At 35.4% G+C, this 14673-nt stretch overlaps 2 protein-coding genes across 2 annotated transcripts in view; both read left to right on the forward strand.

The window, feature by feature from the left end:
* Nucleotides 1-2963, forward strand: part of LOC148613262 (glutamate [NMDA] receptor subunit 1-like) — a 49648-nt gene extending 46685 nt beyond the window's left edge. The window contains exon 19 of the mRNA XM_088586557.1: nucleotides 45-2963. Within this exon, the coding sequence (XP_088442683.1) occupies nucleotides 45-335 (291 nt within the window). The 3' untranslated portion in view covers nucleotides 336-2963. The remainder of the gene's footprint in view (nucleotides 1-44) is intronic.
* An 8003-nt stretch (nucleotides 2964-10966) lies between these two features.
* LOC148613263 (uncharacterized) lies at nucleotides 10967-14580 on the forward strand. The gene is made up of 2 exons (XM_088586566.1): nucleotides 10967-11072; nucleotides 12519-14580. The coding sequence occupies exon 2, from the start codon at nucleotides 12564-12566 to the stop codon at nucleotides 14175-14177; it is 1614 nt and encodes a 537-aa protein (XP_088442692.1). The 5' UTR covers nucleotides 10967-11072; nucleotides 12519-12563; the 3' UTR covers nucleotides 14178-14580.
* Nucleotides 14581-14673: the final 93 nt, after the last annotated feature.

Consider the following 14673-nt stretch of genomic DNA (forward strand, 5'->3'; position numbering starts at 1 on the left):
TGTTAGCATTGTTATTTATCTTGCTGTTATTATTGTACTTTCAGAAAAGACGAACATTACGACAGACTCTTCAAAGACAGAGGGATGAACAATTTGCAAACATCCCGATCAATATGAAGGGAATTCCCCTCTCCACAGCCGACACTGTGACCAGCCCATCAAATGGTGAGACACACTTTCCTGGCAAGAGGTTATCATACACCGAAGCAACAGGAAGTAAATTGTATGCCACACCTCCTCTTGCTCATCCTAAGCAATCACAGACAGAGTGTAGATCTGTTACTATAAATAATCCTGCATATGGAGACATTAATCCAGATGATAATTTGGTGTAATTAGAATTATATTTCAGGTTTTCCAAACTGATTGTACATTTGTACAGTTGTCTACACTGGTTGAAAAATTGTTAAGATATTTCAAGTTAAATGAAGTCTTTTGTAGCTGTTTTTGCCAAGAAGGTTGACATTTAGCTATTTTATTTAACAATAGAAACTCAATGTAGCTGTAGGATTAAAAGAAAAGTCTTGTTTGACATTTATAGCCAGAAAAACTTGTTCATTCATTTATAAATATGTACTACCGAAATGTTGCTCATCAAAATTTTTAGCTGACGAGCTATCATAGCATGTGTTTCTTTCTTATGAACTTAATTGTATTAAGGACATTCAGGATCCAGAGATTTTGAATAATGGGTTACAAAAAAGGGGGAATATCTGGTCATCATTTGCTCATTTATGCTAAATTTTGCATGAAATTTTCAAAATTGTCCAAGATAAAAGGTGGGGTTAGATCCAGTCTTTGGATCTGTGACTGTATGGATGTATTTGCCCTTAATAGTCAAAGTATGACAAGTATATTTTTGTTTCAATAAGAATTTTTCTTATTAGTTTTGTGTTTTTAGGGCATTGATGGAATTTGTGTTTCAAACCATTTAATACTTATACATTGCATATATGTATCTGTTAACCCTCCCACATTAGGCGGAAACTACCACAAAATTAATGAAAATTTTCAAATCTCCAACATAAAAATACAAGAGAATTGTGGGAGTTTCTGGTTAAAATATTTATATTTCCTATGAAAAATACTAAAAAGTTGAATTTTTACATTAAAAAATTTGTTTTTATGTAAAAATCTCTCACATGAGCCTGTGTCAATGCCAGTGAGCATCACCCCCCCCCCCAACATTTGATGTTCTAAAGGTTTACAGGTATGGTATTGTATATTGCTAGTATAATTAATAAATGAATACAGGATGTTTAGGGCCAATGAGAGGTATATTATTTTCATTGGGAACAGCATTTATATTGTGTTCAGTATATATTCAGCATTATAATGTGGACTAAGTACACAGTAGTGGTGGTTGTTCATTTCTTTTTATCCTATAATCTTTCCTCATATAACTACTGGAGGTGTTGAATATGGCTGTGCTGTACTTGTGTACATGTACATTTTTGTATGTATTTTTTAAGCCATGTCCATGATTAAAAGGACAATCTCTACCTGAACCATTCAATCATGGCACAATAGAATATCAAAGAACATAGTCACTGAGTCAAATCTTCATAATCAAAATACTAAAACTTTCTACATGTCTGAAGAATTTTTTTTTTTTTAGACAGGAAGTGTTCAATTTGCACAGGTTTAAAATAGATACAGGGGCTGATCCAGACACTTTGAAAAGGAGGGGTGCCAACTGGGGTTCCTCAGAAAAGGGTGTAGGGGTACTAGGACATTTTTTGCCATTTTTTGTCAATTTTAAACTTGAAAATGACAAATTTTCCAATAAAAAAGATTTGTTGCCAACTGCCTGTATCCACATTTGGATCTACCACTGTAGATATGAACTAGTATGGTTTAAAATAGGTCAGATTAGACAGGGTTTTAGTTTACTCAGAGTTTGGTTTTAACAGGTTTCAATTTAAAATGTGTACAATCTTGTAAACAGCAGTGCACATTTATAAATAACATTACAAGTGGTCAATATTTCAGTTCCATATAAGTTATACCATTACATGGACAATTTTAGAATGGTTTCATAGTTATGTCTTTGGATTGTAAAAGATTCAAGAAACCATTCTATTAGGTTTTAAAATTAAATCTAATGTCGTGTGTGTGTGTGTGTGTGTGTGTGTGTGTGCAATAGGTTTGATATGCCAAAACTGTAAATATAATTGATACAATTTTCACTAACATTTGAAATGCACACTATAAATATACTGGTGCATTCTGATATGAGAGTATATTGTAATTTAAGAGGTGGTTTTATGAGTTAAATCAAATAGATGTATTTTATGGCCAAATTTTTCTAACTCTAATATGTCTTATGCCACTCAAAACTTATTTTTTGTTCTTCTGAAATTGGGTATAGTTCAGTCAGCTATATTTCATCTCCCAACTTGCAATGTGGTTTGTCTTGTATCTTTATCTACTACTCCAGCAGTGCTAGATGTTGTCTTGCAAGCTATTTTCTGACTTGGTGCCATTTTAACAGGGATTCCAACCTCTTTTAAAGGATGCAAAAGTTGATGAAAAAACTAAATAGTCAGCTACTTCAACCAGATTCTTGATTATTTTATTATTTGAATCAAATGACAGGAAAAAAAATGTGAAAGCAATTTTTATTATGGTTGGAATAATTATATCAGAAATTTACTTGCAGGTATCTAAACATCCTCCCAAGTCAGGGTTTTGAGTCCACCTTCAACGGAGGGAGCTTAGGTAGACTCAAAACCCCGACTTAGGAGGATGGCATCTGAAGAGCAAATAAATAAATTTAATAAATCTAGAGTGTGTTTTTTTTTATTTTGTACATACTTTTTTTTATAGATCGAGTTCATTTCTACTGTCTCATTTGTTTATATTTTATTTATTTGTTAAGGTGTTTTTTTCTGCTGGTTGTTCACTTTATTTTTACATTTGTTGCCAAGAATTTATTATGAATAAATAGATTTTATACTAAATAGAGTTAGTAAGTATTTGAATAGTACACTGCCTTTTTTAATGTAGTTTATTATGGGTGTAGTTGCTTATTCAGCTGGGACGAAGTGGGCTTTCTTGGATCAAATTATGTTATTCCCCTATGAGAAGTTGCGTGTGAAGTTTCCCTATGCCCATTCGTTTGTCTGTTTCCCCATCTGTTCCTTCCTGAAACTTTAGAATTCCAGATGACTATTTAAAGACCTATAGACAAAAAAAATCATCTTTAAACTTTAAGGTAAACACCATTCTATTAGCGACAGGGGCTGGGGTCTTTTTGAAAAAAAATAATAAATGTTCAGAATTTTGGGAACAATTTTTGTTTACTCATCTATTGAAAATGTGACCAAGTGGGGCGTGATGGTAAATGCTGGCCCAAATATAACACGAATGTGGAACTACTTTTATTAACACATAGAAGGCATTGAAAGATCTACAAAATAGAGAACAAAAGGAATAATGAATAAATATACAAAATAGACCAATTATTGTCAAATACATGCAAAGCATAGAAAATCATTGCAAATATTCAAACAACTTGCATAAATCAAATTCATTTGCATGTTCAAAACAATTTAACTTAACGAACACACGAAAAGAACACAAATCATCAATTGAATATTTAAATGTAATACCCACAGTTAACTATAACTGTACACAACTGACCATTTATAACGATTTTATATTTTTCCCAATTACTTTTAAAACCATTCATTCATTCTTTCATTCATTCTTTAATTCCTCAAAATAGAGATTACATGAATTGCAATTACATAATTACAAATTAATTAAGACACAAATAGGAAATATTAAATAATAATAATAATGAATTGTATTATTAATTCATATCTATATACAAGTAAAGTGAGCAAGATATGTTCGTGTACTGGTGACATTACATGCATTAGCTACAAAAATGTATTGCAACAACGTAAGCATCTTAAATATTCGCCTGTTGACTTTACAATATGGATGTGGCAGTCGTCTGAATTCATCTATATCGGAATCACAGAGTTCGGTGGAAGTTTTTCTACCGAGGAGAATTCGGACAAGCGATTCATCATCATACTCGCTTAGTTCTACGTACAGCTCTAGAGGAAAATGTTCAATTATAAGGTCTATCCAAACATTCAACAACTCTGAAGTACTTGTACAGTTTTGGGTAGCATGGACAAGCATATCGGTGAATATTTGATCACATAATTTACATGATTGTTCGATTAGGTTTGGTACAGAGGAAATTTATTTAGCAATAATGTGAGCGGTACGCAAATCAAAGCAGTTTGTAGGGTACTTCCAGATGTCAGCAACAGCAATGGAATTGTGGATTTCTCTGAATCAATTAAAGCCACTATGTGAGTCTATACGTGTTTTCCAGTCATTATCATGTTTTGTATGAACTGCATTTACCACCATGTGTTTCCATTGTAATTTACCAGGAAAGTCACCGTCTCTGATAAAGATCGCAATGGATTCGTACAGGTTATATTTCATTAAGATATCTAAAATAGCTGGGATAAAGCCTGTGCGATTTCGATTGTCTGTTAGGCATGTAAAAAGTCTGTGTAGGAAGATAGTTTTCGCCAAGCAGCTATTATCCAACTTGCAAATTTTGCCGGAGAAATAAAGATTGCGTTTTCCGATTTCACTTGTTATGCTGCTAACCCAACCATACTTTCGCAAATGTCCGATCGTGTAAGTGTGCTGAACTTTTGTGCATGTTTGACAACAAAATGTTGAAATCTATTTAGAAGTGCTAGCTCGGTATTCTTTAAATTGTTCCATACTTCACAACCGTATAGAACGGTGGGTATAACAACAGATCTATATAATTTTATAAGCACTGACAGATTTGTATTTCCACATCTGATATTGGCAATTGCAAAACAAGTGTTTCTACCTTTCATACAAACGTTCGTTGTCCTTTAGAGAGACTTAAATTTACCATTGAGTTCAATCCCTAAATGCACATGGCTTTCTAAAATTGGAATTATTTCCTGGCTAACTGTCCATTTTAAGTCTGATTTTATGAACGATTTAGAAAATTGTATCACACATGATTTCTTGTCATTGAACTGAAACCGCCAGTTATTCGTATAGTCGGTGCGCACATCAAGCATTCGTTGTAATACTTTTGGTGTTGTAGCAATGCATGTAATATCGTCAGCAAGCGAAGGGGCACAACATTTTATACTATTTACACCTGTTACCTGATTGAATTACACAGCTCATTGATTAAATCATTAATAAACACAAGGTATAAAAAACCAGATAACACACCACCTTGCCTTACACCTTCATTTACTTCAAAAATACTTCGATTTGCATTGATTTACAATAACAGAACTTTGTGTATTACTATATAACATATTTATACAGGACCAAGCTTTACCTTTAACACCTAAGTTACAAAGTTTGACCATAAGTGCTTTGCGCCATACCGTATCAAAGGCTTTTCTACTGTCTAGGAATGCGGCAAATACTTTACTGTGTTGTTCAATGTTATTATAAATCGTTTCAAGAAGAGAAAAGGACGCAGTCAGACAACCCAAACCTTTCTGAAACCCGTGTTGCAGTGGATTTGGAAACGTTCCTGGTATTATCACGAATGTTTGTACACGTTGGAGTAGGAGTTTTTCAAATGTTTTCAACAAACTGGACAAGAGACAAACGGGTCGGTAACTGTCAGGGTGTGACTTAGGCTTGCCACCACCTTTAAATAACGGAATCAAAAGACCCTTTCGCCAATCACTGGGTACTTCACATTTAGATATCATGGTATTTAGAAAAAACTGTGAGGCATTCAATTAGTCATACATTTTATTCACTTCACGGAATGTTGATTCGTCAAACATAGAAGTATCCGACGGTGTATATAAGTCTTTGAAGTAACTGGCAAACGCATTACAAACCGATTCGGGGGTATTATGAACAGTGTTATTAAAGTTTATCTCATGGCACACCTCTGACCGTTTTGGTTTCTGTCGCTTTATAAGTTTCCAAAACAACCTTATATCACATTCAGCTGCATTGTTTATATCATCGTATGTCTCTTCCATATATTGATCATGAGCAAGTTGCTGTATATTCCTAACATTACGTTTCGCTCGTTTATAATTAAAGTAAGACAGATATTGCATACTCCTTGGTCTACCTTCCTGCAACCATATTTTACGCATTTCAAGTTCTTTACGATGCGCTGTTTTAACGTCTGCATTCCAATACGGTTTCGTATATGGATTGAATCTGTTACATGGTATTGATTCTTTTGCCGCATCAAGTATCGTAGTCACCAAATCCGAATAAAAGGAATCTATGTCTTTGTCGTTGTGTTGAAGATCGTGTATATGTCTATTTAACGGTTCACGAAGACTGTCTTGGTATTTACGCACATGCTGATCGGTGATTTTGTGCCACGAAAATTTGTGTGACTCAATATGAATATTTTCTTCTAGCACAACGGATGCAATAACGGGCAGATGATCCGATGTCGAACTGAACGTTCCTTCTTCGCGAATTTCGTATTGTCTTAATTGTCTGACTAGCGTCTCTTCAAGTAAAATATAGTCTAACATGGTGTTCTTTAAGGGAAATGTAAAGTCTGGACCTTTCCGCAAAGCTTTAAATGAATCAGTAAATGGGTGATATATAAAATATCTTTTTACGAAATTTTGTAGTTCTTTTGATTTTACTGTTTGTAAGATTCATGTGTTTACTGATGCAACTAGCGTTTAAGTCTCCTGCAACAATAATTTTACCATAATTAGTGTAAAACGAACACAAGTCATCAAGGGCATTCAGCTCGTCTATAATTATCAACTGAACTATCTGCAGGTTAACTACACGCCAAAAATAAAAATTGATCTAGAATTTTTGCATTTCACTTCAATACCTACAATTTTATCAGAGTTTGTATCTAAAATTTCTTTAACTGAGAATTGTAAAGTAGTTTTATACATTAAAGAGATACCACCTTTTCCATGTGTATAGTAGTATGGTTCATGTAGCTTGTCAGTTTTTTATATACTACGATACTTTTTTATCAATACGTTCCATATACGAAAGAAAGTTTGGTTTAAGTTTATGCTCACATATAATTGCAATATCACAATTTGTATTATTAAGTAAATTTGCCAAGCACACAGTGGATGACATTATACCTCTGACATTCCATGTTAATATGTTAAGGCTCATTATGGCAAAAGCAATACAACAAATATTAAAAATAAACATTATGAACAACATGGGGACTAGTTTATTGTATTTACCCGACTAATTTTCTGGACTTTCGCTCCATTTCTGTTGCCAGTCGCGGTTGCTTAACCATCTTCTACATCGTCCACCGGACGGCCAATGAGTATTGTTTTCAATAATTTCAGCGCAATCTTCTGATATGTTCAATTTTGCGGAAATACGAGACGATCCATATTTGCCATGGAAGAGTTGTAAAATGTAGGTTTTACTCCTTTTAATTCGAGAAATCGTAGAATACCAGACCTCGTGGACTTATTGTCAATTCCATATAAATAGAACCTTGCCTAACGTTTTCTGGGAGACACACCAACGAATACATCAGAGTTGGTCGGTTTTGTTTTCTCGGTATTTCCGTGCACACGAACAGGAATTCTAAAATTTACTTGGTCTTTATTCGTATCAATTATACTTATATTGTTCGATTCGGAGTTTAACAAAGTTTGTTTAACACCACTTGATTCTTGTGGTAGCATGTCACCGCTATAACTTAAAACTCGATTCGTACCGTTACTTTCGCCGGAAGATATTCTGGTGTCTAAATGTTTATTGATCTGCGGTGAAACTGTACTCACTTTTTCGTGTATTTGCCGACGTGTTTTTGACATTTAAATCCGTAGGGGCTCGCTCCGGGGACAAGTTCGAAGCATAAGACGGATTGTTCAGCACTTTTAACTCGTTTAACGTTTTTTGCATCATAGCTTGACATGTCTATCCAGATCTGAGTTTATAAGATCTATGTCCGTTTTAAATTTGTTTCAGTCAAAATCATCCAGTGGTTTGATTTGTTGTGAGATTAATTTAAATTTAGTGTCATTTTGTATTGACTTTCTTTCACATTCACTCAAATGTGTATTGAATCGATCTTTTAGATCGCACAATTCTGAACGTAGCTTTCTGTTTAACAACTGTAGATTCTTAATTGTTTTTTCTTTCAATTGCTCGGATTTTTCTAGTTCAGACACTCTTTCCAAAATCTTCAATTTGAGATTTATCGCCTTGTAGAAACATATATAATATATGACAATCTCTAGCATACTTTGTTAATGAAGAGATTTTTGTAGTCGTTTTTCTTGTAAATAATTTCCCCGTGGGACACCCTTGTAATGATTTTGCTCGACTAGCAAGCGAACTTCGATACCATGTAAGGCAATCTTCTGATAAAGTCAGTGTTTTGGGGTGAATACTCTCTTAAAGTTCCATTTAACTGAGAACTATCAGTAACGCTCTGATCCACGGGAAGAACAGGCGATGAATCCATAAATACATCCATAGTTTGACTGATTTCAACACCCGGGCAAATAACATGTCCACCACTATCGGTAGCCATCTTTTCTCGGCCCTTTCCATGAGTACATTGAAACTCCAGCAGTCTAGGGTATGATCACTCTGTAGTTTCTCCAAAGTTTCTTTATTGTGCCAAAGTTATACAAAGCAGAAAAGTAAATAATGTTAAGTTAACCAAAAACAATCCTGGTAAAATCAAAAGCTTTAATTGTGAAGTCAGGATACGTAAACCAAGCAAAGAAATCGGAGACAAAACCGAAATATACATTTAAAAAAGTACACTCCCACTCAACGAGTAACCCGAATAATTCAGTTGTTATATTCCACTCACTATCGATCTCGTGAGTCGGAGAATCGATGATGGTGAGGGCTTGAATTATTCGAGTCACTCAACGAGTGGATGGTATATTGGAATCACCTTGTCCATCCGCCATTTCCATCCATTCGGATTTGGTATGTCGCTGGCATATACGTATACCGTGTAAGCTAATTTGGGTATTCTCCGGTCTCAACAACTTCCTGTACAATTTTCACTTAATGAGTGAAATAGAAAATTTTGTCCACAAAAATCTCGGCTCACAATTGATAGATTGAGTTCATATTTGATGTGTGGCTTTATATAGATAAAACATATATTGTAAGCGATTTGGAGTGTTTTCAAGCATCAACTAGATATATCTAGCACGAGAACACGTGCAACTTCATGTTAAATATGACTGCCGAACACCGAGAGATACGATCAGGTGTATTCCACTGCTTAATTTTCTTAAAAAAAAAACTCACCCCCTGATTTTTCTTGTAAAAGTCTGCTTTATATGCAAAATTCATTCAATGTTGCTATAGTAACACTAACTTAATTAAATACATGATTTATGCACAGAAACTTAACTTAGCTTGAAGAGAGAAATATATGTACCTTGTATTACAAGCAGTAGATGAATTCAGACATCAAATACAATTAACAAAATAGTTGTATAAAGCTCGATCGCCACATAATTCATACGATAACATTCTAATGTAAATGCAGAAGTATTACGACAAAACCATGTGAAGCCCCAAAACATGTTTTCCCTGTAAGATTGCAACACAAATATTGATGCTGGAACACCGACGTATTCCATGGAATCTGTCGAGTAAATATTAGCGATGCGATATACTGGCAGTTTATGGTTGAAATCGGGACATCCATCGCAGGCCCTTATTAATTTCTTTAATCACCGGTCTCGCAGTGCTCTTTTTTATAATACGTTGTTCTACATGCCTACATTGTATTATTATCTATTCAATAATAATGAGATAAAAAGACTTAAGACTCATTTCCGAAGTTTCGGATTTGAGAGCAAGTACGTCTGTTCCCACTACATGATTCGACTTGTCTTTAAGTGTAATATAATGTCATTCATTTGCAATTATTATTGAATAAGTAGTGAAAACATATCTTCATATACTGAACCCGGCATTGGTTTGGGGGGACCACATGAACTCGTAAAATGATTTTATGCAAATTAATTATACTGATATGGCACATCGCTGGCACATACCACCGAGAGACACACACCCCCAATATCATTATATGTCTTTCACAAAATTATTTTACGAGTCCCTGTGGTTGGGCGTGCGTTTTTCTCCTTGGTACAACGAAATTGACATCATTTGTCGGCGGAAACGAGAACAATTACGAGTAAACCTCTGCAGTGGCGGGTCCAGGGTGAATGTTCCGATTGATTACCCATGAATTGTTGAAACAATTTTTAATTTTACTCGAAATTCCCAACAAGGGAAAAATTGGGACAAAATGAGAAATGACAGCCTGCATGCCTATCTGACTTTTTTTTTAAATTAACAAATGCATGGGGACAATAAGAAGCACACAGAACATTTACTTTTTGTTTTAAATATACATTTTTGTTTAAACCCGTGTTTTCACACAAAATAAGATTTTAGTGTCAGTCTCTGTAATAATCAGGCAGTAAGTGAAACATGGTATGAAAAAAAAAACATTCTAATTGCGTACTTTGACTATTTGCACCATCAGAATCGAGGAAAAAAGACAAGATTTTCCATATGTTGGTTCATTGAGTTATAATTTCATTGAAATGCACTGAAAATGAATGTTATTTTCGAGGCCAGATAACTAGGTAAAAAAACTCATTTTTCTAACATTCTAGTGAAAAATTTCTGAACAAATCCAGTGATGCAGGGATCAAATAATGGTCTTTTCAAATAGAGAAAGCATCCTTGGGTGAAATTACATTGTCAGATCAGTTGGTTTTTGACATGCATGTTTCTGATTTTTTCCATTTTGCCTGATTCTTACAAATACTTTCACTTAACCTTTTTTCAAGCGACAACTACATACCTTTAACACAAATTGAAAACGCTCTTTTAAATTAACTAAATCCGTAATTGAAATGTGATATCAGTATGTGTGCACGGCTGGTTGGATAGTTTTGTTTTTGTGAGATCTCCCTTTAAACTTCGAATAAAAATCATAATCAAAGTTAAAAAGGTAGGAAATGCCAATGACACATTCCACGGTGAAATAATTCTGCAATGTAAGTATTCTTCTTTACTTTTTTTCGATGTAGTTTAGTAAATACATTTGCATTATGTATAAAATTTGCAACCTACAATAGACGAGGAAGACAAAAACACAAAGGATAATACTGAATTTGGTATTGTTTCAGAGCGAAAAGCATGGGACATTACGATCTACGGAAATCTTAACCTATGCGCCCACTTTTTGCTGTGTATTAAACGACCATATACTTCAAATTTTATATTTGTTTTTCATTTGTTTCCTGTGTAAATTTGGCTTTAAAAATCGAATAGGTGGCTAATATGCATCTCGCTTATCTTTTCTTCTTTAGTGAGACAGTGGACGGTAAATTAGCAACTTAGAAAGTATTTTTAAAAAGTCTATCCTCTATCATTTGTTTTCCAAAAAACACAACTGATGGCTTGAGCTTTTCAGTGTTAATTCGGTGACGTCTGTTATCCATCTAAAGTCATATTCGGTGATTTCTGTATTATTTCCTCGGATATTTCGGTGGAGTCTGTTATCTCTCGGATTTCACATTCGATGTGGCCTCTGCTGTAGCTTTCGGTGTTGTCTTTTATCCGGCGGGTTTAACATTCGGTGGTGTCTGTTTTATCCCTCGGGTGTTACATTCGGTGGTGTCTGTTGTATCCATCGGGTGTAACATTCGATGGTGTCTGTTTTATCGCCAGGTGTAACATTCGTTCATGTCTTTTTTGTGTACCATTCGTTGATTTTTGTTTTATCCCTCAGGTGTAACATTCGGTGGTGTCTGTTTAATCCCTCAGGTGTACCATTCGTTGGTTTTTGTTTTATCCCATAGGTGTAACAGTCGGTGGTGTCTGTTTTATCCCTCGGGTGTAACATTCGTTGATGTCTGTATTATTCCTCCGGTGTAACAATCAGAGGTGCTGTGCTATCCCTCTGATGTAACATTAACCCTCGGCGTAGCATTCGGTGGTGTCTGTTTTATCCCTCACATGTAACATTCGGAGGTGTTTGTTTCTTTCCCCGTGATGTCTGTGTTATCCACTGGCTTTAGTCACATTCTGTGATGTATGTGTTATCTCTCGGATGTCAAATCGTAGACAAGAATCGATATATCGGCTAAAGAACTAAATTAAAAAGCAAAAGCCTACGCTTAAATTATCAGAAATTTATTGACAGAATTAAGCAGAGCATCTAACAAGATAGAAAAGTCGTACAAAATATACTTTGAAAAGAGTTAAAACTTCATATTTATCCAAATTGTAAGCATGGATAAGTGTACAGGTAGGGTAAACCTCCTCTGACTTTCCAGAGCAAATAACACAAAATTATTTATGTCAAAAGCAAAGAGTATTAAAAAACGACGATAAACATATGTAAAAGCTGTATTCTTCATTTGACATCTTTAATGGCGATATTAGCTACATGTACAAACAACTTTAACTCAACCATTAGGTATAATTTTGACTTACAGGTTCAACCTTCTACAAGTCTCGGACGTGACGTCATCCTACCTGACATGATGGAGTCACCATTTACAATATCAATCAATCGAGTATGCCTCCGCCATGATGAAGATATAAATTATTACTGCCCAGCTCACGACGATGTTCTCTGTAGAAAATGCGTGGAAACGAGGCATAGTAGATGTCCTGCCCAGATCGCCGTTTTTGAAGAGGCAAAGATATCCAAGGCTTCACTATGGGCAAGCGTAGCGGCCAATTTCAAAATTTTGAATGATAATGTGAAAGGCGCTTTGAATCATCAGCGTGGTGCACTTTCCGATATGACAAGCAAAGAGGAACAGGCGCGAAAACAGATAAGAGATATTCGCGTTCGGCTTAACCGGAAGCTTGACGAATTAGAAGCCTTACTTTCTAAGTCTTGGATGGAACAACGTCAGACTGTTGTGCCAAAGATGAAAAGCGACATTTCAAGGCTTGAGCAATGTGAAAAGGATATATCCCAGTTAGAGTATAACTTGACGAAGATCAAAGATTTTGGGACGGATATTGACTTCTTTATGGCCGGCAGACAAGTCAAGGAAAAACTTTACGACGACGAAGTAGAAGTTGCCACAGTGGTGCGTGACCTGAAAGGCATCAACGCATCTTTCTCCATCAACAAAGAATTCGACGCATTTATGTCGAAAGTGACTAAAATTGGAGATCTTCATGTTGAAGGTGTACCTGGCTTGGTGACCGTAAGAAAACTGATAGGAGAAAAGAAAAAAGTCGTACCGGTCGAAGAAGAGCGGCCACCGCCATCACCTGACAATAGCATTAAGCAAGTGTTCATAGACAAGAGAGGTGAAAGAACACCTCCGCCACGCGTTGGAGAAACACCAGATATTTTCAAAATAAAGCTTGCTTTACGAAACCGTTTCGAAATGTTAAAGGGCTTTTTGAAGAAAGATTTGTGTATTTGTAACGGGATTATACTAAATGATCACATTTTCTTTACAGACCGTGAAAACAAGCGTTTTGTAATAATGACAATTGACGGCGACCATGTGCAGAACATGGATGTTACCGGAAGACCATGGGGTGTCGCTTCTATCGGAGACAAGAACCGCGTTGTTGTCACGTTTCCTTACATTGGAAGCGGGTATATTGAGATCCTAGACGCATCAAGCAACAAGGTTGAAAAACCCATAAACATTGGAGGGCTTTGCAGGGGGATATCATTTCATGGCGGCAAAATTTACGTCGTTGTTTATGGAAAGGGGATTATGGTTGTTGATTTGGAGGGAAATATCAAATCTGAGATCCCGATTAACGTCAACGGTGTTTTTCATTTGATGGTTGATCATGATAGAATTTACTATACTGATGAATGGGTTCACACTCTTTACTGCTGCAATTTGTCCGGGAATGAAATATGGCGGTTTAGCCACGAACGTCTGCGTGAACCACAAGGTATTGCAACGGACGAAAATGGAAATGTTTTTGTGGCGTCATATCTTTTTGACAATATTACAGTCGTTTCAGAAGACGGAAGGCAACACCGAGAAATTTTAAGTAAAGCAGACGGACTACTTGGGCCATCAAGTATTTTCTATGACAAACAGAAACGATACTTGCTTGTTTCTAGTAGAGAACATGGTCGTGTTTCTATATTTCATGTACTTTAAGAACGAAGAAAAGTCAAATGAATAACAAAATAACTTATCTTTACAATAGGTAGTTTCACATTTACCAACATCTCTGGACCTAAGGCAAATCCAACTCCTGGCTTAATGAGTTACCTTGGTAACCTAGGGACAGTGTAAGCAAAGGAAATAATTAAAAAAAAAAAAGAGTTAACAGTTACATTTACATGTAGAAAACAAAAGATGAAATTACTTGGTCACGGGATAAGTGTTCTTTGTCTTTAAGAACCAGGGGTGGAACATTGCAGATGATATTATTGACAACAGACCGAAACAAAAAAAACATAGCAACTAAAATAGGACGAAAACAAATTTGAGTGATATTTTTATGCGTTCTTACAAAAGCACATGTATTCAGTTTAATCTCAATAAAGTCGGGGTACATTGTCCGCATATAAAAAGCAAACGGACTAAAAAGAGCCATGATTCCGCAGCTAAAGTCGGGATTGCCCTATTGGTAGTAAATGACCTGAAGTAT

The sequence above is a fragment of the Perna viridis genome, chromosome 6 (assembly GCF_037379345.1).
Source record: "Perna viridis isolate PV_CMFRI_1.1 ecotype Kerala chromosome 6, ASM3737934v1, whole genome shotgun sequence".
Taxonomy (NCBI): Eukaryota; Metazoa; Mollusca; class Bivalvia; order Mytilida; family Mytilidae; genus Perna; species Perna viridis.

What these genes read in the sequence shown, in the direction of transcription:
- LOC148613263 (XM_088586566.1), top strand. Translation starts at nt 12,564, where the DNA reads ATGATGGAGTCACCATTTACAATATCAATCAATCGAGTATGCCTCCGC.